Below are 20,364 nucleotides of genomic sequence, written 5' to 3' on the forward strand. Positions count from 1 at the left end.
ACGCTCGGGGGACGCATCCCCACATCCCCCCCGGAACGGCCTCCTGTGTACACCCGCACCCTCCCCGGGACATCCTCTGGGGCACCCTCCACCCCCCCCCCCGGCATTCCCCCCGCGGCAGCCCCGCACCCCGCTCCTCCCGCGAGGCTTTGGAAGCGGCATCCCCGCGGTGGCCGCACCCCGGCACCAAAACACCCGCACACACACACCCCCCACACCCCCACCCCCCCGCAGCGGTGCCCGGGGCCGGCCCGGGGGTGGGGGGTGGCTCTGTCCCCCGCCCCCGCCGCGCCATTGGCCCTCCCCGCCCTCCCCGCTCCGCTCCGCCCCGCTCCCGCCGATGTCCCCGCCGAAGTTTGCGGCGGCGGCCGCTGCACGTGGGAGCCCCGCACCGAGCCCCCAGCACCGCCGGGTCCCCGGCACCGCTTCCCCGCCCGGAGCGGCAGCGGCGGCTTTCCCCTTACCGACCCCCCCCCTCGGCGGATGCCCCCCTGAAGCCGCCGCGCCGTGTCCCCCGGCCCGGGGATGCGGCAGCGCGCAGCCCCCCGACACCGCTGAGCGCTGCGCGGAGGGGCCGCGCCGGGGGCGTCCGCGGAGCATGGCCAAGGAGCTCGGCCACCGCCTCGGGGTAGCATGGCCGTGAGCGCGGCCACCGCCCCCGCCGCCGAGCCGCTGCCCCGCAGCATCTTCAAGAAGTTCCTGGTGATGCTCTGCTCCCTCCTTATGTCTCTCTACGTTTTTTATTGCCTGGCCGACCGCTGCCAGACCCTGCCCGGCCCCATCATCGCCGCCGGAGCCGCCTCGGAGGAGGAGGAGGGAGGAGGCGGCGGGTACCTGGGGGGCTCGGCCGAGTTCCCCCCCTGGCCGGCGGCCGCGGCGCGGAGGAAGCGGCTCCTGCAGCGGCTCAAGCAGAGGCGGCGACGGCAAGAGGCGGCTCCGGGCCGGGAGGTGCCGGCCGGGGGCGGTGGCAGCCGGGCCGTCGGTTCTGGGGGGTTCACGGGCACGCCCGGCACTCTGACACTGCTGCTGGGCGAGGGCAGCAAGCGGCTGCCCCAGGCCATCATCATCGGCGTGAAGAAAGGCGGGACGCGGGCGCTGCTGGAGTTCCTGCGGGTGCACCCCGATGTCCGCGCCGTCGGGGCCGAGCCCCACTTCTTCGACCGCAACTACGAGCGGGGACTCGCCTGGTACCGGTACGGGACGGGCTGGGGCGGGCGGCGGGGCCGTGGCTGAGCCGGCAGTGCCCCCCGCTGGCCGCCCAGCCCCGCCGCGCCCACCCGCGTCTCCCCGACACCCAGCCCCGCTGCCCCGACCCCTCCTGCCTCCCCTAAGCCTCATCTGCCCCGTCCCCGCTACCCCGACCCACCGACCCTTTCCTCACCCCACCCAAAGCCTCCCCTCCCCCGGTCTCCTTTTCCCAATTCCCCAGGCACTCCCCCCACCCCTCCTCTCCCCCCGTTCTCCCGTCCCTGCTCTCAGAGCCCCCAGCCCCTCTCTCGTCTCACATCCTCCTCCCGGTCACCCCATTCACCCCAGCCCTCATCTCCAGAGCACCCCCAGCCCTCTGCCCCCCAGGGGCCGCCCGGGGAGGGGGCAAGGGGAAGAGTAGGGGGTACCCCATAGCCCTGGGGGCTGTGGGAGAATGCCACGGGAGATCTAACCCATCTAACCCCTCTCCCCTCCCTCCTGAGAAGCACAGACACCCCCCCACCCCAAATCTTGCTGCTCCCCCTCAGCTTTTCTCGAGGGGACTTTTGCAAAACCTGTGGCTCGTTTTAACTCCCAGCTGAGCTGCCCCACAGCAGCTCCCCATTGCAAATCATCGTATCCTCACCTCTGCAGCTCCCAGCCCAGAGAAGCAGTCGCTAAAAGCAGCTTTCTTGTATTCAGTGTGGGGAAAAAAAAAAAAAACGGAGTTTTCCACGCAAACGTTGCAGCAACTCGGTAACGAGTAACCAAAAATGTCAGTTCTAGGAGCACAATCCGTGTGCTCACCTTGCCCAGGAAACAAGCAAAAGGGTATATGGGGTTCTTCTTTCAATAAATTAGTGTTTCATTAAACGAAATAAAAGGTACCCCCTTTTAAATGAGACATTAAACGTTGAAGCCAAGGGGCAGGATTATCATTAACGTTGCTTAGATGTTTTCTTTGTGTGTTTTGGAGTGAATAGAGGTGCGTCCTCTGGCAGATTCCTATGGAAAGGATTGGTTAGGGTGGGGGTAAAACTGCTCCTTTGCAGCGTGTTGCTGCATTTGTGGCTTTCTTGAATGAACAAGCAAAAAGGAGAGGATTTCGGGTACCCCAGAGCTTGTTGTACTTTCGTGTTAAGCCTCGTTATCAGAGAGGAAAGGATGATTTTGGTTCACCTTTCAGTGACAGTGTTGAAATGTGGAGCAGGGTAGTCCTGACAGTCTTGAGTTTTTATGTAAAAGTCTTAACACGTGGAAGTGATGAGCTTCCTTGTGTATCTCTCAGTATCAGAAACACGCTGGGTTTTTGTAGGCAGCAGAGTGTGGGTTCTCTGAGAAGAAAAATCTTTTCCTTTCGTGTGGGCTGAAGCTGTCTGCAGAATTATATTTTTAGCGTGTGCTTATCCAATTTCCGCACACTGACCCTGTATCGGGGAGGAAACATTAAAAACGAATCTGAAAACCCTCGAGAAGTTTAATCAAGACTTGACTTTGAAAAATAAACACATGGCTTTGGGGCTGCATCTACTGAAATTTATGGTGGCGATGTGGAAAAGCTCATTTATCAAAGATGCTCTGAAAACTGTGAGGAGCAGATGGCAGAAGGATAGACCTGCTTCTGGAAAGTGTGCCTGAGCCAGGAGGGCAGATCTAGACAGAGGAGGAGCCACAGGCATTTAGGGCATGGTACAGTCCTTGGTGAAGGGAATTTAATTTTCTAGAGGTTTGGTCTTGATCTCACAGCTCTTACTCATTGGAGGTGCTGCCCTGGAGGCTGTTTGTGTAATCGTTATGTTTTAGCATTTGCTACGTGAGCTCTCCCATTAATTGCTGCAATTTGTTTGTTCTGGTAGTTGATGTACTGAATTTCATCTTTTTTTTTTTTTTTTTTAATTTATTTTATTAGCTCTGTGGAGGCTGAAGTACAGCGAATTCTTTGTATGGGATTATTCCTTTGAGAACTAATCTTGCTGGTTTAGCTTGTGTGAGTAATTTTTCCTAACACAGGGAGTCCTGGTGTGATGGCAGAGCTGGCGGGTCAGCTCACTGCTAACCAGTTACCAGCCTGTTAAAATACTCATTAAAAAAAAATATCTATATCTGTATATATATATATATATATATATATATATATATATCTGTCGTTCCTCAGCAGTGTGTTGTAATCTTTGCTGAGGGTTCAGTGGCAGGGGAATGGCCAGATGTTTGCCAGGGGTTCTGATTTCTTATCTTTGGCATCGGAGGCTCAGGTTTCTCGTGCATTTCTGTTTCCCAGCACTCAGACTAAACAGCATCATTACAAGGTATAAACAGTTGGGTTTGCTTTCAGCACCTGCAGGCACCCTGTGCAGGGGATCCCAGCAAAGCTCGGGGCTGTTTGCAGCAGCAGAGGCACCCAGGCTGGGTGGCTGAGGGTCAGGGTCCCCTCCACTGGAGCAGGGATGTGGGCTGGCACAAGGATGTCCCAGCAGGACTGTAGCAGGGGGGCTCTGGAGTCTTGGGCATGGGGGGGGGATGCTTGTTCCTCCTGAAAATGAAAGAGCAGCTGGTTATACAGCTCCAGGGTGGATAAAGGGGGGGCTGAGCTGTGGCTGCAGCAGCTCAGGATGATGCTCCCCAGGTTCCTGATTAGGTGGTGGCTCAGGAGGCAGGGGGGTTGACACGTGAAAGTCCTGTCACCTCTTGGGGTGCCACACAATGCGCACAAAACCACTGTGGGGTCCCTTAAATCAAGTGGATTAATCACCAGGCTCTTACAGCCTGAGCTGTGCCTGGGTCGGGGGCAGCTGTCCTACCCAGAGGCTGATTTTAGAATAAAAGCTATCTGAGTGATTAAATTTGGTAAGTGTGACACTTCCCCGTGTCCCCGTGTGTGGGCTGAATATCAAGGGAAGTTGTGTGCCAAAGGCAGCTTTCTTCATTTTAGGTTTGCAAGTCCTGTCTTCGTACAGGGACAAAAGGAGGGAGGGGACAGCCCACAATGCTCCCATTGACTTCCCTGCACAGAAATCCCCACGCCAGCCCTGAACAAGGCTATTGAGCTAACAGAGTTCAGTAGCAGGTGAGCATGGGTTTTCACAGAGTTCAGCTGCCACCCTCCACCCCAAATACTTCTGTATGCAGCCTGGGGAAAACTCCCAGGAATAGCAGTCCAGTAAAAAAAAAAAAAATTTATATAGGATGAAAAAAAAAATTAAAAATTACTCTGTATTTGTGGGTGCTGTTCAGACTCTGGCTGCTTCCCTCTGATCCTTTGTTAGTCTGGTGCTGATTGAGCTGCCTGTTGGAATGTCATTATCCTGTCAGTCACCCCAGGAACATTTATTTCATACGTTTTAATCTCCCTGCCTCGGTAGCACTGATGCCAATGTCACCAGAGTGAAGCCAAGCTCATGTCATTAGATCACACCCGATCCAGGGGAAGATGAAAGATGATTCAAAGTTACCCCATCAGGTTGGGAGTTCAAGTATCACCCTCCCCAGTGCTTCCAGAGCTGGGGAGTTCTGTATCCTAATTAATGTCCTCTTGGGATTTTTCTCCAGAGGTGGTGTTTTTGTTTGATTTTTGGTTTGTTTTTCTTTTTTCTTTTTCTTTTTCTTTTTCTTTTTTTTTTTTTTTTTTTGGGGGGGGGGTGTTTTTTTGCTTGTTTGCTATAAAGGATTTTTAACCTTCTTTCTAATGTAAGCAACTACTGATGTTTCTGAGTCAAAGGGAACAGAGGGTGTCTCAGCTGGTGAAGAGATCTGGGATGGAGGAAAGGTTTGTTTCGGGGGGGGAACAGCTTTCAGCAGCTGTGAGCAGCTGCTTCCCACTGTTTCTCATCACTGAGGAATGGGGATGCAGGGTCCTCCCTGTAGTAGTGGATGGCCTGGAGGTCTGTGGGGTTTTGTGGTCTCCATAATTCAGGAGCACAGTTGGTGGAGGCCTTTGGGAGGGTGGACATGAGGATGGGAGCATAGGTGTGGGGGCAGGAATGTGTGAGTGGTTCCAGGGGAGACTTCAGGATAATTCAGGAGAAGTAGAGCAGGACCAGATGGCCACCAGGAATAAAGAACTTCTGGCAAAATCCCTTGTGAGGAGGAGATGTTGTAGCAGGAGTCGGCCTTACTGTGCTCTCCCTCATCTTCAACCCTCCTTGCAGCTTCTGCAAGAAGCACCAGGTGTCCTGGCGTGGTCTTTGAGTGCATTCAGGATGTCCCCAGCTCAGCACATGGCTTGTGCCATTGGACATGGAGCTGAAGCAGGTTTCTTTTTTGCTCTCCTGCTGTGTGCATCCCTGCCTGCAGGAAGGTCAGGGTTAGCAGCACCTGCTCCTCGTCCTGGGAACATCTCGTCTCCCAAACACATCTGAATTACTAATAGCAGCAAGCACAGCCTGCAGCAGTTTCTCTGGAAATTACAGCCTTGGACAACCACATGCTGAAGAGGATCAAGGTCCTTGTTTATTTATTAGCTGTGTAATCAGACACCTCCCCATACTGAGCTCCTGATGCCAGGTGCTGTCTAAAAAGAGAACAAAGGAAGTTGTTGGCTCCAAAGTGCCAGTGGTTCCCTGGAAATAACAGGTGGAGAAAGGCCAAGACAGGCTGGTTGGGTAGCTCGGGTCTTGTGTCCAAGGATTCATTGGAGATGGAGGATGAGGTGGCTTTATGGGCAGCTGAAGTGAGCTCTGCTTTCTGGGGAAGAGCAAGGGGGAGCAGGAGCTCACTGGAAATGTTGCTGAGAGCAGAGCTCGTCACTGCTAGAAAGAAACCCTGACTGGTTCTGGTGCTCTTGGCCTTTCTTGCTGTCTTTGTGCATGATCTAGCCTTGGATACACCAAGGCATTTGGGTAAATTTGAAATAGTTGGAAGGCTGTCAGCCTGCTGCTGGGGAGATGCCTTGGTGTGCTCAGTTTGCCCATCTGTAGGGTGGGAGGGCAGGCACTGGGCTGGGCTGCAGGACTGGGACAGCAGGGTTGGGCCTGGGGCACCTCGTGGGGAGGTGGGATGTCCTTCCAGTGTGCACACCTGAGGGACAGCACCAGCCAGGGATGGCACCTTGCATGCACACACCTCAAGCAAGGTCTGACTGCAGAGAGCTGGGGCTTGGCTCTTTCCCCTTTTACTCCTTAAACCAACTCCAAAAGTTATTATTTTTGGTTGTTCTCCTAAGCATGGTGCATCTAGACCAATCACTTCTGTTTTCTGTTAATAGGGAAGTTCATATCCAGGGTTCCTGATGATGGAAGGGGCTCCTGAGATGGTGCACAGGAGCTGTCAAGCCCATTCCCAACACAAAGCTCCAAAATAAGCACTTAGGATTTTATCATCCTCTTCTCTCAGCAGATGCTGTGGTCCTCATAGGGATACACCAGGGAGGTTCAGAAGTCAGACTGCTGCTTCCCACCCCTTCCCTGGGGCACAGGAGGCTTTAGGAGATCAGAACTCTCCCCCTCCTCCCTGTGGCTCTGCCTGGGTCTGGGGTGCTTGGGAACTGGGGGTCCCCTGGCCCTGTCTGCTGGTGCTGAGCAATCCTGAAAGCATGGCCTGGGCTGTCCAAGATGCTGTCAGTTAAATTCACAGAGCTGGGGCTGCTGAAAAGCAGCACAAAGCTCCAGCTGGCTGGGGTGGGAGCCCATTTATGGCAAAAATTGTGATACTTTAGTGAGAAGCAGCAGATTCACCCCACTTCACCCTGCAGGATCCGACCATCTTGCAAATCCTGTGTACCTACCCTGTCCTCCTGCCATCAGCTCTGCTGCCTTTGGGGGGGTCCTGGGGGTGATTACATTGAGTCTGGGGTCCAAGGCCACGCTCTGGTCACAGGATCACCACCAATTTGCTTGTTCACCACCCCCGAGGTAGGATTTCACCCCAGCCTTTTGAAGTCTATAAGAAGAGCAGTTAGGTCTGGGGAGGGGGAAGGGAGTTGGTGCCTTTCCAAAGAGTTCAGAGCAAACAACAAGTGATCAGGAAGCCTGAGAATAACCCCCCCGTGACCCTCCTCCCTGACAGAGGCATTAAAACTCCTCTGCTGCTAATTGTGCTTTTCCCCTGAGGAATATCCAGGTAACCCAAACTGCTTTCACAGGGAAACAGCAGAGGCTGGGGAGGGGGAGCAGGGCCGGTTGTGGTGCCCATAAATCTTTGCAAATTCTCATTACATGCAGGTATTGTGGAAGGGAAGTGGATTAGGTTGCAGTTAAAGTTGCATTGCTGAGGTTGGACACTGGGTTCTGGGTACAGAGCCCTGTGGGGTCAATGGGGCTGCTCAGGCAAAGTCTGTAGCACTGGGGCCACCCTGGGGACTGGGGCAGTGGTCACTGTCTCTGTCTGTCTCCTGCATAATCCACTTCCTGAGAAATTCAGTTTTTCATGGTTTGGAGTTAAAGATGTTAACCTCTAAGCTGTGCCCTCCTGAGCCCTTGCAGCCCCCTGGGGGGGGAGGACGTGAGCAGGATGGTTCTGCAGTGAGAATATAAATAGAGTTGCTCAAGGAAGTGAATTATTCTTGGTGTTTCTTTCACTGAATGATGTGATTCTGCAGGAGGAGATCTTTCAGCAGAAGAAATTGCTGGTTCCCTTCGTGCATGGCAAGTTCATCTTTCTTGCTTCCTGGAAGTGAGGAGATTCATAACGTGCTCTTTCTTTTGCAACACCATCTGTTGCAGAGATGTAAAGATCCCTGCTCAAACTCCCCTGGGCTCGAGGCTCTTGCTGGGGATACCTCTGGTGGAGATAGAGGAGAAACTTCCCAGCTTTGCTGCAGGAAAGCTTTGGGAACTTTGTGTGGATGTTTTTCCCCACTGCCAAGCAGCCGTGCCCAAGCATCACCCAAGGAAATCCCATTGGGCAGCTCCAGGCACCCAGGGCACCCTCCATGCTGATGGTGGATTCAAGCACAGCAGCTCCAGCAGAATCCTGCCTGGATGGAGCAGCCTCCCCAGCCCCAGCCCCAGCCCCAGCCCCAGCCCCAGCCCCAGCCGTGCAGTTCAACTCCAGCTCTTGAGTGCAGCCAGTGGCTGGAAACTGGGATGTGAGCAGTCGGGCCAGGTCTGACCACAAGCACCCTCCTGACACCTTCCCCTCCTGAGTCATGTTCAGGTTCAAGCATAAGGTCATGATGGGAAGCTGGCTATTTATTTTTTTTTCCTCTCTCTCTCTCCAGTGCTGTCTCCTTTTGCTGAAACTTTCAAAAAGCCAGGCTGATTTGTTCTGACATCTCCCATTGGAAAAGGGCTCCCTCCCACAGCCCGTGCTCTCCAGGGAAGCCTTTTATGGGAAAATATCAAATCCAATTGTTTGGACTTCTGTGTTTGTCTGATGGTTTTGTGTGTGTGTTCACATGAGCAACTTTGGGCTTTCGAGTGGTGTGTTTTGTTGTTACCATTCCATTTCTGATTTTGTGGTGTCGTCAGGTTGAGCACCTTTTGCCAGCATCTTTCGACATCATTTAAATGCTTTGCAGTGTCTGAGCTGAACTGATTGGGAAGCCCTTCACAGGGAGAAATTCCCACGTGCTGGCATGTTCCAGCTCAGGGTAAAACAAGTGAGGATTTCCTCATCTGGATTTCCTGCTCTGTGTCAGGGTTAGTGAGGGAAAGGCAGGAGATGCCATGGCCCAGGGGAATTGGTGCACAGAGCCCAGGGATGTGGCCTGGCTCAGCTCAAACCTCCAAAACCAAGCTCCAGGCTCAGGGACCCCATGGTGCTGATGTGCTGCAAACCCCTGTTCCATGCTAGCAGGACCCATTTTGTGTCAGGACTTTGTTGGCTCCAGAGTCCTTCCCCCAGCTGGAAATTTGCTCTTTAAGTCCCTTTGGTCTCAAACGTTGCTGTGCTCCAGGTTGTGCCTTGACAAGTTTTGCTTTAAGTCTCAGGGAAAAAGATACCAGTACCCCAAGATTGAGCTTTCCCCAGCTCCTGCTCTCCCTGTGCCCACCAGGTTACCCTGGGTGCAGCTTGTGTTGTGCCATTAATCTGCTGGAATTTGCATAGGAAACTGGTGACGGCTGAAAGGGGCTGTGAGATGTACCAGGCCAGAACTGGGGGAGATCTCCCACCCACTTTGGGTCAATAGCCTCAGCCATGGTGTTTCCCACTTTCCAAAGCCTGGAAAGCTGTTTGGAGGTGTTGGCAGAACCACAGCCTGGCTGTCACCCCTGTGTCCAGCAGCCCCAGCAGTGAGATGGGGGTTGCTCCCTGGTACCAGTGGGGGAAGGGACAGAAAAGCTCCCAGAGCTTCTGGCAGAGTCAGGCTTAGCTCCTGGGACCTCCTGGCATCTGGATGCTGTTGGTCCATGGTCTCCATGATGCTGTTGGTCTCCACAGCAGGGAGGGAGGCTGGTTGGGAGCAGGACCAGCATCAGATGTGTTCAGCACACGCTGAGCTTCCCTGGGCAGCAGTCGAGTTCCCCCTGGTGCTGCTTTGCTCCTCAACCTGCTCCTCACTCCTCAGGTCACAGAAAGTTCCCCTGACTCCTTTTACAAAGGTTGAGGGTTGAGGGTGCTAATCCCCACGTCCGGGCTGTCTTCCAGCTCAGGTAATTCTAGTCTCTACCCCTAAAAATTAACTTTGGAGTTTCAGCTGACTCCAGTTGTCTTTGTTCCCCAGCCCCAGACCTGCTGGGCACGGTGCTGCTGGCAGCCACCCACCGTGGAGCTTGGGGGGGTTGGCATTTGGTGGCTGGGAAGCAGTCTCATGGTCTGCAAGGTGATTTGAGCTTTTCTTTCTCGTGAGTCTTGGCAAGGGTTAAATCTAACCATGTGCAATATTCCTGCCCTCTTGCACTGCTGAACCTGCCTGCGTGAATATTAAATTGAATATTAAAATCTGCCTGCAAGTGTTTGTCGGGTGTCCTGTAGCTGTGTGGCAAGGGTGCTCAGCCCTCCCATCATCTGTAAAGAAAGTGAAAACAGAAAACAGGAGCAGCACAGGGGGCAGAGCTGGGCCAGGGGAAGGTGGTTTGGGGGCTGGGGCTGGCTCAGCCACCTCCTGTCAGGGTTGGAGGGAGGAGGCTTTGGGGTGCTCCCTGCCTGGCTGGGTGATGGGGAGCAAGGCTCTGTCCTGGGCTGTGCCTCACTTTGCCCATCTGTGAAGTGGGGTTGTGCTGCTGGGAAACACCCAGGTCCCTGCTGAGGGTGCTCCCGGGGTCTTGGTTTTCTTGCGGGGGAATAAGCACCAGCGTCCCAGCTCTGCCTCTTGGCTCCAAGCTCTGCCGCCCGCCCTCCCAGCAGCAGGAAATCCACGGGAAGAGCTTCAGACAGGAAGGATTTGGGGGGACAGGCGGGAGGTCAGCCCTGGAGCAGGACCCGCACCATGACCCAGGTGCGGGGAGTTCATCGAGTCTGATGGGTGCCGGGGCTCTGGGTCGGGGTCGGTGCCGGGCAGGGAAACCTCCGAGGTGTTGGAGCTGCTTCCTTTGGCACTCGGAGGGTCTGAGCTCTGCCCTGCCCGTGCCGGGCTCGCTGCTCCCTGGAGCATCCCGGGGAGGATGGAGCAGAGCCCGGACTGCGCCTTCCCAGGAGCTGCTCCGAGGGCTGGGGGTTGGGTGGGTTTTGCAGCTTCATCTGCTCCTGGCGTCCTAATTGCAGTTGAGTTGTTTGGCCAAGTGACAGCGAACTGCCCGGTGGCAGCTGCTGCCTGGATGTGTCCCCGGTTCGGGTGCTATGGAGGTGTTTTAGGGCAGTAAAATCTGGCACTCGCTGCCCTCCCTCCCAAGCCTGCCCCAAAATAGAGGTGGGAGGCAGAAAGTGATGCTTCCTCATCACTGCCTGCCTCTGCTGGGCTGGGCTGGGGGGCAGCAGGTCACCTCCCCAGCCACCAGCATCCTTCAGCAGCTGAGATGAACCCCCCCGAGCCTTCCCTGGCCAGCTGTAAAGCCTCTTGTTTCCTTGTGTACCTCTGGATTCTTTAGTCCATGCAAAGTATGCTATTGCAGCACTGGATTTTTAAATTACTGTTTATTTTTGGACAATATAAGCATCTCTTCAGCGTGTTCTGCTGCTGCTTTCTTGCCTCTGGCCCCTGCCCAGCTCCCACTCGTGTGTCTGGGCTGGGTCATGCTATGGCCCTGGGAAGGTGGATGGGAAAGGCATCGGGATGGTGATCACAGTGGTGAGGAAGGAATTTGGGTGTGTTTCCTCTGGGGTAAATCTGGCTTAAAATCATAAGAGACTCTGGATTTTATTAAAGCCCTGAAAGCATCCTGTGGCTTCGCTGGCCAAATCCAGCTGCACTGTAAAAGCTGGGGTAGGGCCACACTTAGGTGGAGGAGCCCAAGTCAGGGTGACCTGCAGAGCCCTGGCTGCTCCCAGGGGCTTTCCTGGCCATTGCCTACCTGGAAAATCCAGGGGTGAGTGAGGTGGAGGAGTCTGGACCCAGACTGGAACCCATTGGGTGTTGTGGCATGGATGAGGTCACAGGTCCCTCTCATTTCTCCGTCCCTTGGAGCTTCTGCTGAGTGGGCAGCTCAGGATGGGTCTGCCCTCTGTTCATGGCCACCTTTGTGGTCACCTTGGTCACCACTCTTGCCCTGCCCAACTGTTCCCAGCCCACTCCAAGCCCTGGGAAGCTGCAGAAAGGATTCCCATGGGATCCTTGGGCCGAGGAAGAGCCCTGAGCAGGGGAGCAGTGGGCAGAGCTGCAACCAAGAGGCACCAATCTTCCTGGGAGCCACGGGAATAAGGAGTGGGAAGGGGCTCTCAGGAGTGATTAACTGCCTCAGCCACTGCAGGGCCAGGGGTCAAAGAGGCCCAATTACTTCCTGGAGATATTCCTGCTGGAGGCTGATAAGCCAACACAGCAGATACGGGTCCACCTGACCCTTTGGCTTTGGAGCAAAGTGGGGACAGGGATGAGGGGGGAATCCCAGAGCCCCCTTCAGCCTCTCCACAGGACTCTCAGGAAGGAGCCCATGGGTCACCCCAACATTGCTGACTCAGGCACAGGCCCCCCTCCCAGCACAGATTTCCAGGAATGCTGTCCCTAATATCTCCCAGTAGGCAAATCGCAGCCATCATATGTTTAGGGGAAAAATTGGATTTGCCTTGTAATCTAATCAATGTTAAATAACAGTAATTCTAACTCCGAGGCTCTGTGCTTAAAGTGCTGTTGGTCTCTGGGGATCAGTGGAGTTATTTAATCTAATAAAATCCCCATTACTGCTTAATGAGGGTGCACCATGGGGGTGTCCTCCTTGGGAAGGAAAGCAATGGTTAAATAATTGGCAGTCAGGGCCAAATATTCAGAGGAGGCAAACAGGGAGAGTGAGGTGAAGATTTCACCTGGTTGGGATCCAGAGCTCTTTGGCTGCACCTTTCTGATGGTGACTTCATTGCTCAGGATGTGGTGGGAGGGAACATGAGCCCAGGTTCCACTTGTCACCTCTCTGGGCAGCCTGGACCACACCAGGGCCACCTCTTCCCTTTCTCTGGCCCAAGGAAGGAGGGAATGTTTTCAGCAGACCTCAGCACTCCATCCTGCATCATGCCTTAGAACCACTGAATTGTTTTGCTTGGAAAAGACCTCTAAGATCACAAAATTCAACCTTTAACCAAGCACTGCCAAGCCCACCACTAACCCTGGTCCCTCAGCACCGCATCTCCAGGGCTTTAAAATCCCTCCAGAGATGGGGACTCCTTCCCTGCCCTGGGCAGCCTGGGCCAGGGTCTGACAGCCCTTTAGGGGAAGAAATTATTCCTAATATCCAATCTAATCCAATCCAGCCTTCCTCTGCTACCTCCTGCAGGTTGCTCTCTCCATTGGCTCACCCTGTGCTGGTCCTGCCTGTGTCGTCTGCTGGTTTTTAAGATGCTTTCCCCAAAACCTGCTGTACTTTTTTTTTTGTTTGCATCAAGCAGTTTTGTTTTTTTTTTCTTATCTCCTTTCCAGAAGGCGACAGGACCTGTCCCAGTTTGCCTTTCCCATGCTGGCTTTGCAGCCATCTCTGGGCCCCCCATCAATTTGGTCATTATGGAGCAAGCTGAGCCCTGCTGAGCCCATTGCTTTCTGGACTCAGTGTATTCCAACAGAGCAGAGTTAATCACCAGCAGGCAGGGCCTCTGCTGCTGTCAAACACCAGCACAGCTGTATCCTGTGGCACAGGGGAGTGTTCCTTCCCTGCAGTGCATGCTCTAGTTTCCCATTATTACTTCTTTAATAAGAGTGATAGTTACTGTACATCCCTCATTTGCTGCTAAAATTGGAGCCATTAGAGCAGGAAGTGGCAATTACCTTTGGAGTGGGATGGGGTGGGAGCCCTGTGCCTGCCTCTCAGGAGCAAACACAGCACTGGGGTGGCTTTGTAGGGACAGCTGGGATGGCTGTCAGGGGGGCCTGGCAGCCTCCTGAGAGAGGTTTGCACCCACGGGTGCTGGGAGAGGAGAGATGTGGCCTGATGCCCACAGATGATGGGGATGAGGAAGGGTTGGGGCACTGAATGTGCTGCTTGGTCACCTGGGGATGTGCTCCCCATCCAGTGGCCAGATTCCTCTGAGCAGCCTGTCCCCAGGGAGTGGCTTGTCCCCTGGAAAACACTCTCCATGCAGGAAAAAAAAAAAATTGAACATGTCTGGTACTTTCATCATATTAGGTGTTCCTAAAGTCACATCTGAGCTGTGCCACAGCCTGCCAGAGGTCTCTGGAGGATGAGGTGCAGCAGGAGCCGTGAGGATTCCATGCAGAGAGCTGGGGCAGAGGAGGGATTTCTGGAGGAGGGAGGGTGAGATGTGATGTGCCAGCAGGCAGGGCTGGGAGCCCCATCCTCAGGGAGTGTGGCCCAGGCAGCACTGTGGGACAGAGCCCTCACCCCAGGAGCAGCACTGCCCTCTGCACGGGTGTGGGTGAGCCCTGGCAGGGGTGTTCTGGGCACAGGATGGGAGCACAGATGATGCTGTGAGTGCTAACGAGGGGCTCTGGGTGAGGAGGGTCCCCACAGGCAGCTCCTCAGCAACAGCCAGGATGTCTGTGCTCATTATGCACACCCCTTTCATGCTGCCTTCATTATTCCCGTGCTATCTAGTGTCATTAAGATATCAAGTTCATTTAGGTACATCCACATTGGCAGTTTAATTATGTCTGGGTACTACTCTGTATTTTATTCATGGACTATCTGGGGGCGGTTGTCAAACACAAGCCCAGGAGATAAAGGTTTGGTGGCTGCAGAATGCTAATGTCCTGCTGGTTCCCTTTTGACAAATACACATGCCAGTTATTACCAAACTGATTATTTCATTCATTAACACCACATACATCAGCTCCCTTCACCCACTATTATTGTATACATTCATCTTTTCATAAACAATTACCTGACAAGGTTGGGAAAGGCAAGGACTGGGGAGTTAATGCTCTGCTGGGAAGTTCCTGGCGTGGGTTGGTAACAAGGTGGGGGGTGTGTGGGGGGTGGGACCCCCGTTAGCGTGATGGCTTCATTAATCAAATTAGGGACAATAGCATGTCACATGTGTGCCATGTTTCCCAACAATACCCGACCCCTTTGCATTGTGCTGGGGGCTCCTGTCCAGTTTGTGGTGATGGGGTGGATGAAAGGGAAGCCAGGGGAAGGCTTGGAAAGCATTCACAGCAGCCAGAGCATGGTCTGCAGTGCTCGTCTGCACTGTTTGTTATTATTTTTATTATTGTTGTTGTGAGGAACATTTGCATGAGAACAGGTTCTTTGTTTATTGTTTGTGCCTTTTTTGGTTTTGGTTTGTTGGTTTTTTTCCCAGCTTCCTCATACTGCTTTCCTGGAGCTGTGACCCTACACCAGAGCTTTAGCTGTGGTGCTGGGAATGATTCAGACACCACCAACATGCAACCATCTGGGGAACAAACCCCCTGGGTAAAAGGCTGATTATGGAGAGAAAGAAACCCAAAACAAACGTAGGGAGACAGGAACAGTAAAGAATAACCAGACTCATGAAATCCATTATTCCTGCAGATTTCTTAGAGCTTGTGGTGAAACCCACCAGTGATGCTGCAGGTCACTCTCTCAGTCTGGATCATCTTCCAGCACATTTTGTCCAGCATAAACCCCTGGGAAGGGAGAATCAGACCTGGAGCTGCTCTCAGCCTTTTCCCTTGACTTCCCCTGGTTTCAGTGGGGCACTGGTCCCTTATTTATTTATTTAAGTACCTTGTACCCTCTGCTGTTCCCAGCAGCAGCCTCGCTCCCTCTGGCCAGAGCAGGAGCAGCTGCAGGAAGCCACCAACACAGTCAGAATCAATTCAGCTTTTCACTCAAGCAGACAAGCTCAGAAAGCAACGCTTCAGGGCCACTCCAGTGCAGGATTTGCAAACTAAATAAAGGATCCGAGTGAGATTTGAGTGCCTAACTCCCTTAGGCACTTTTGGAAAAAGCCCCACTGGAGTAAGTAAGAAGCTTTCACCATGCTTTTGCAGGAGCATTAATCCTCACTGCCAGCTCCCTGGTAGCTCTTGGGGCTCTCTGATCACACTTCAAAATCTTCATCTCCAGGGGTCCAATCTGGGCTTTCCAAAGTGGCATCAGAGCAGACATCTCACTGCTCTGGGGGCTCCCAAGACAGAATCATCAAATCAAATCAAATCAAATCCAAGAGAGAATCATTTCTCAGAGCTCCCCATGGCTCTACACACTGGGATGGAAAGCTGGAAGGTCCCAGCAGTGACCTGAGACCCCAGAGCCTGACCACAGGGCAATGCTGGGCTGTGGTGCCAGCAGGGTTCTGAAATCAGTTCTGCTGTTGGGTCTCAGCATGGACACAGCCACCTCCTGCTGCCTTGCCTACATTTTTTCCTGCTCAGTGCAATAAAGAGATACCATATATAATAACCAGTAGTAACCAGCACCTCCAAGCTGGTTTTTCTCCTCTTTGTGGATGCTGAAGTGGAGGCAGGGTTTGCCTTGCTCAGCAGGGCAGTCCTGGAAAGCAAGAGGCTGGGGAACATCTTCAGAAGCCACTCTGAAACCCCCAGTTCGTGCCACTTTGATGCTGAGTGAGGAAGATGAGGGCTAATTGGCCTGGATCCAAATTACTTAAATTCACTAATTGTGTTGGTTTTGGGTTTTTTTAATCCCTTCACGCTCTCCCTGGAGAGCACTTTCTGTTTGGGTTTTGGTTTGCTGTTTGCTTTTTTGGGGGGGTTGTTGTTTTGTTTTGTTTTGCTTTAATATAAATGAGCTGGATTTCTTCTTAGAAACCTTAGTGTCACCCTAATGCCCAAGGAGCAACCTCCACGTCCCCTGTGGGATGGGAAGGTGAATGTGGAACAAACCCACGGAGCAGCAAGACCTGAGCTGCTGAACAATTTCCTCACCAAACGTGGATCTGCTCTGAACAAACCCTTCCTGAAGTGTTCAGATGCCTCTGTTTGATATGGGGTCAGACAGTGATGGGTTCCCTGGGAGGAGGTGGAATAGCAAAGCCTGGAACAGAGCTCTTAATGCACGACCTTGTGAGCTCTGGGCTGGAGGGCCCAGGCTGGGAGTGCTCAGCTCAGGTTCTTTGGCGCTGGCCCCTGCCTTGCCTGGAACTTGCAAATTAAGTTAAGAGGAATCTTTTTAAGTTTTCTATTTTCTGGAGACTTTTGCCCCCTTTGCACTTGACTGCTTTGCTCCAGGAATGAAAGCAGGGAGCCCTTTCCTAGCCATTAAAGTTTCATTTAGCAAAAAGACAAAATAATTGGCACGGGAAGGATGAAGAACGACTGTGAGGGTAAACTTGTGCAACTCCTTATATTTTAGATCATGTCCTGAAGTTAGGCTCTGTTTTTTGTAACACAGGGAGAGGATTTTTTGGCCTTGCAGCAGGAGGAAATGTGTAGTGATACATAATGCAGCCCCTTTTCAATATAATTTAAGAAACAAACCTCTGCTCTCAAAAGGGGCTGGGGGTGCTCCTTTGAGATGTCTGGCTCGTTCCTAAAGCTCCCCACTGATGGGTGCTAATACACACACAGATAAACAGGGAGCATCTCCAGCAGTACAGGACATGTCACAGTGTTTTCCAAAACTTAATTATTGCTGTTGAATTCTTTAGGACTCCACCACAACATCTTGGAGGAGGAAGCCTTTTATCTTTGCGGAGAAGGGAGAAAAGTCCTTCTCCCTGCTGCTCCCAATAAGCCCTGGCAGTCAGTCCGTGAACCTGCAGGGATCTGGGGGTGTCCAAACCTCCCCCAGTGTGGCCATGTGGCAGCCTGCTGCATCCCTGCCCATTTTTAATATTATTTCCCTTCATCCAGCTTCAGCTGCTTTAATTCAGTTGTTTCAGTTCCCGCACTCACTAGGTCCAGATTTTTGGTCCCTAAGGTCTGGTGTGATTTCTCCTTCTGCAGATGGAAGGTGGATGGAGGAACACTTTTTTTTCCTGCAGTCACCTCCATTTAGTGGTTTTCTGTGTACTTCCAGTTTCCAGACAATATTTTGTTCCCCTTCACATTACCTGCAGCTTCTCAAGCACCGGGGAGAACTCCTGCGTCGCTGTGCGGGTGCCTGGCTGAAGGTGCTGCCTGAGAAAAATGAGAGAGGCATGGAAAACAAACAAATCAGATTAGATATTGCAGGCAATAATGTAGCTCCCAGGGGAGAGAGATAATATAGTGAGAGACAAAGGAACAATAGACTTTGCTGGCCTGAGAGCTCACTTGGTTGTGGCTTTTCAGGAATCACCTGGGAGCTGCTGAGGGCTGGGGATGCACAGCCCTGGGATGGGAGGCCTCGTGGTGCGTGTTGCTGGCAGGGACAGACCCCTGTCCTGCCCAGGAGTCCTGCAGCACAAGGGATGGGGATTATTTTAGAGCTGACTGTGACTTTCGGGGCTTGGAAACCGAGGGACTTTGTTGGTTTGCATTTCTGTTTCGGGGTGGGTGTGTGGGTGCTGTTTGCCATGGGGGTGGGGGGAGGAAGCAGTGGGGATGGGCTGAGTTTTGGCTGCAGAAAGAGGCATCAAGATGAACCCTGTGGCATTAACCATGCAGAGAGCTGCTCCCTTGCCCTGCCCGGGTCCCTGCAGGACACCACAGGGCTGGGGGTCCCCAGGTTTGCAGGTGGGGGGCTTCAGGGCCAGGTTAAGGCAGAGGCTGCGGGGGTGTGATGGGGATGGGCAGCCTGGATGCAAGGAGAACTTCCAGACCTTCACTGCCAGCTGCTGGAAAAATCCCAGCTGGGATGCTCTGCTGCCAGAAGTTCTCCCTACAGAGGCATCTGATGCTTTGAGATGTGCTTCAGTCTCTTCTTTCTTTCTCCTTTCCTTTCTCCATATCTTCTTTTTCCTTCTTTCCTTCTCCTTCTCTTTTTTCCTTCTCAATCTTCTTCTTCTCTCCATCTTTTTCTCTGTGTCTTTCTCTCTTCTGCTTTTTCTTTCAGTCTCTCTGTCTGTCTTTCCACCATTCTGAGACCTCAGCAAATTCCAGGAAGGCATCAGTTGTCTTTAACACCCAAAGGAAAAATCGAAGGGAAGGGTTCAATTACTGGCATGAAAAATGAGTCTCCTAACCAAGGTCTATCCATTTGCTAGTTGTGCTTGCTTTAAAGCTGAATTATAGAGACTGCACATTTTTCTGGAGACAAATGCATTAATTTTTCCTCAAAACAGACAAGAGGGAAGCAGAGGGAAAATAAGATAATAAGAGTTTCCACAGTGATTTATATGCCTTTGTGAAAAATAATGGTGGCAGACGGCAGCAGCCCATGGGGGGAAGGGGCAGGGGGGCAGCAGGGATGACTGCAAGGAAAACTGCCAGAAGTCCAGGCAGGATTGTTGGTTTTAGATGGTATAAGATCACTTTCTGTCTCTAGCTGGCTTGAAAAATCTCTTTCTCTCTCTCTCTCTCTCTCTCTCTATATATATATATATATGTATACCATATGATGCACTTAAAGTCAGCACAGGCTACCCTGTTTTTCCAGGAAAGGATTGTGTTTCTCACCGACCTCTCCCCAGCCCTCCTTTTTCTGCTGAAGGATAAACTGGGACCTTTAGAAAACAAAGTGGTGGCTACAATTTTTAACAGATTTGCTCATGCATATATTTATATAGGGCAGACGAGCCCTTCCCCAGGGCTGGCTGCCTGCACTCTCAAGCAAAAAATCAGGGAGGGGGCTTGAGTTTATTTTTTCTGTCTGTTCACTTTGGTTTGATTTATATGCTAAAAGAGATATTTTTATTATAGTGCATAGTAAATTGGGTTTCTTTATTGCTCATGAGAGCTGTTTTCCAAAATAGGACTATTTATACACTACACTGATTGCAATGTATTTCCAATCTTAATGTCTAACTGTAGGGAATAAAAAAAATTACACTGGATCGTATTTTTTTTTTTTAACTGCAGCCTCTTTAGGAATAAGATGAAATGGGTAACTTTCTCTTGGGAAGCTGATGTGGCACTCAGCAGCTCCCAGGAACTCATCTTGTTTTAGCAAGTAAAGCTTTTGGTGGGAACTGGAGACTGGAAGGGTTTGAGGCACTTTTCTGGTTTGCCCCATGGGAAACCCATCCAGGAGGCCAAAGGCCAGCAGGGTTGTGGTACCTGCACTGATGGTTCCCTCCTCTTCCTTACAGGAATGATTCAATGCCTTTATTCCCCACTGGTTTCCAATTGGGAAATCCTGTGGTGTTGGGCTGGATGGGGGAGCAGAGGGAGGCTGGAAGTGATGCTTTGAAGCAAAACCTAAAGCTGTTCCAGGGCAGATGGTTAATTGTGTGGTTCCATTTATTTGCCTAATGCAAATGACATCCCATTTGCCCAGAGTGCTGGGGGAACCAGATTCCTGTTTGTTTTGCTAAAAACTGGGCTGAGATTTGACAGCCTCCCAGGTGATGCTCCCTGCTGTGTTCCACAGCAGAGGATCCAGGGCTGGTGGTGAGGGGAAAGCTCAGCTCCCACAGAGCAGGGCTGGGATGTGGATAAGCTGCCACCACCACAGGGGGTTGGAGGATTCACCCTTCTCCTTCATGGCTCCGGGCCCTTTAGGGGGCTTTAGTGGATGGCAGCATCCTCTGCTTTCATCCCAAAACCAGGAACTGGGGTGGGCCTGTGGCTCTGGGACCACCAGTTTCCTCTGGCCACAGCCCAGGAGGGTGTTACATGGGGTTCCCAACTTCCCAAATGGGCCTAATAGAAACCTAAAGAGATTTTTCACAGATTCATGGCTTTTCAAAGGAGAAATTTGCATATTAATAAGAAGCTGTTCAGACTGATTGGCTTAA

The 20,364-nt window shown here is 52.5% G+C and overlaps 1 protein-coding gene and 1 long non-coding RNA gene across 2 annotated transcripts in view; one reads left to right on the forward strand and one right to left on the reverse strand.

Annotated features, from left to right (window-relative positions):
• Window positions 1-406: 406 nt before the first annotated feature.
• Window positions 407-20,364, forward strand: part of HS3ST3A1 (heparan sulfate-glucosamine 3-sulfotransferase 3A1) — a 33,193-nt gene continuing 13,235 nt past the window's right edge. Inside the window, exon 1 of the mRNA XM_071764500.1 lies at window positions 407-1,193. Coding sequence (XP_071620601.1) covers window positions 634-1,193 — 560 coding nt within the window. The 5' untranslated portion in view covers window positions 407-633. The remainder of the gene's footprint in view (window positions 1,194-20,364) is intronic.
• Window positions 11,118-11,708, reverse strand: LOC139805756 (uncharacterized). Its single transcript, XR_011729983.1, has 2 exons — window positions 11,514-11,708; window positions 11,118-11,246 (listed from the first exon to the last, which is right to left on the reverse strand). It is a non-coding gene; the product is annotated as an uncharacterized lncRNA (long non-coding RNA).

The sequence above is a fragment of the Heliangelus exortis genome, chromosome 20 (genome assembly GCF_036169615.1).
Source record: "Heliangelus exortis chromosome 20, bHelExo1.hap1, whole genome shotgun sequence".
In the NCBI taxonomy this organism is placed as follows: Eukaryota; Metazoa; Chordata; class Aves; order Apodiformes; family Trochilidae; genus Heliangelus; species Heliangelus exortis.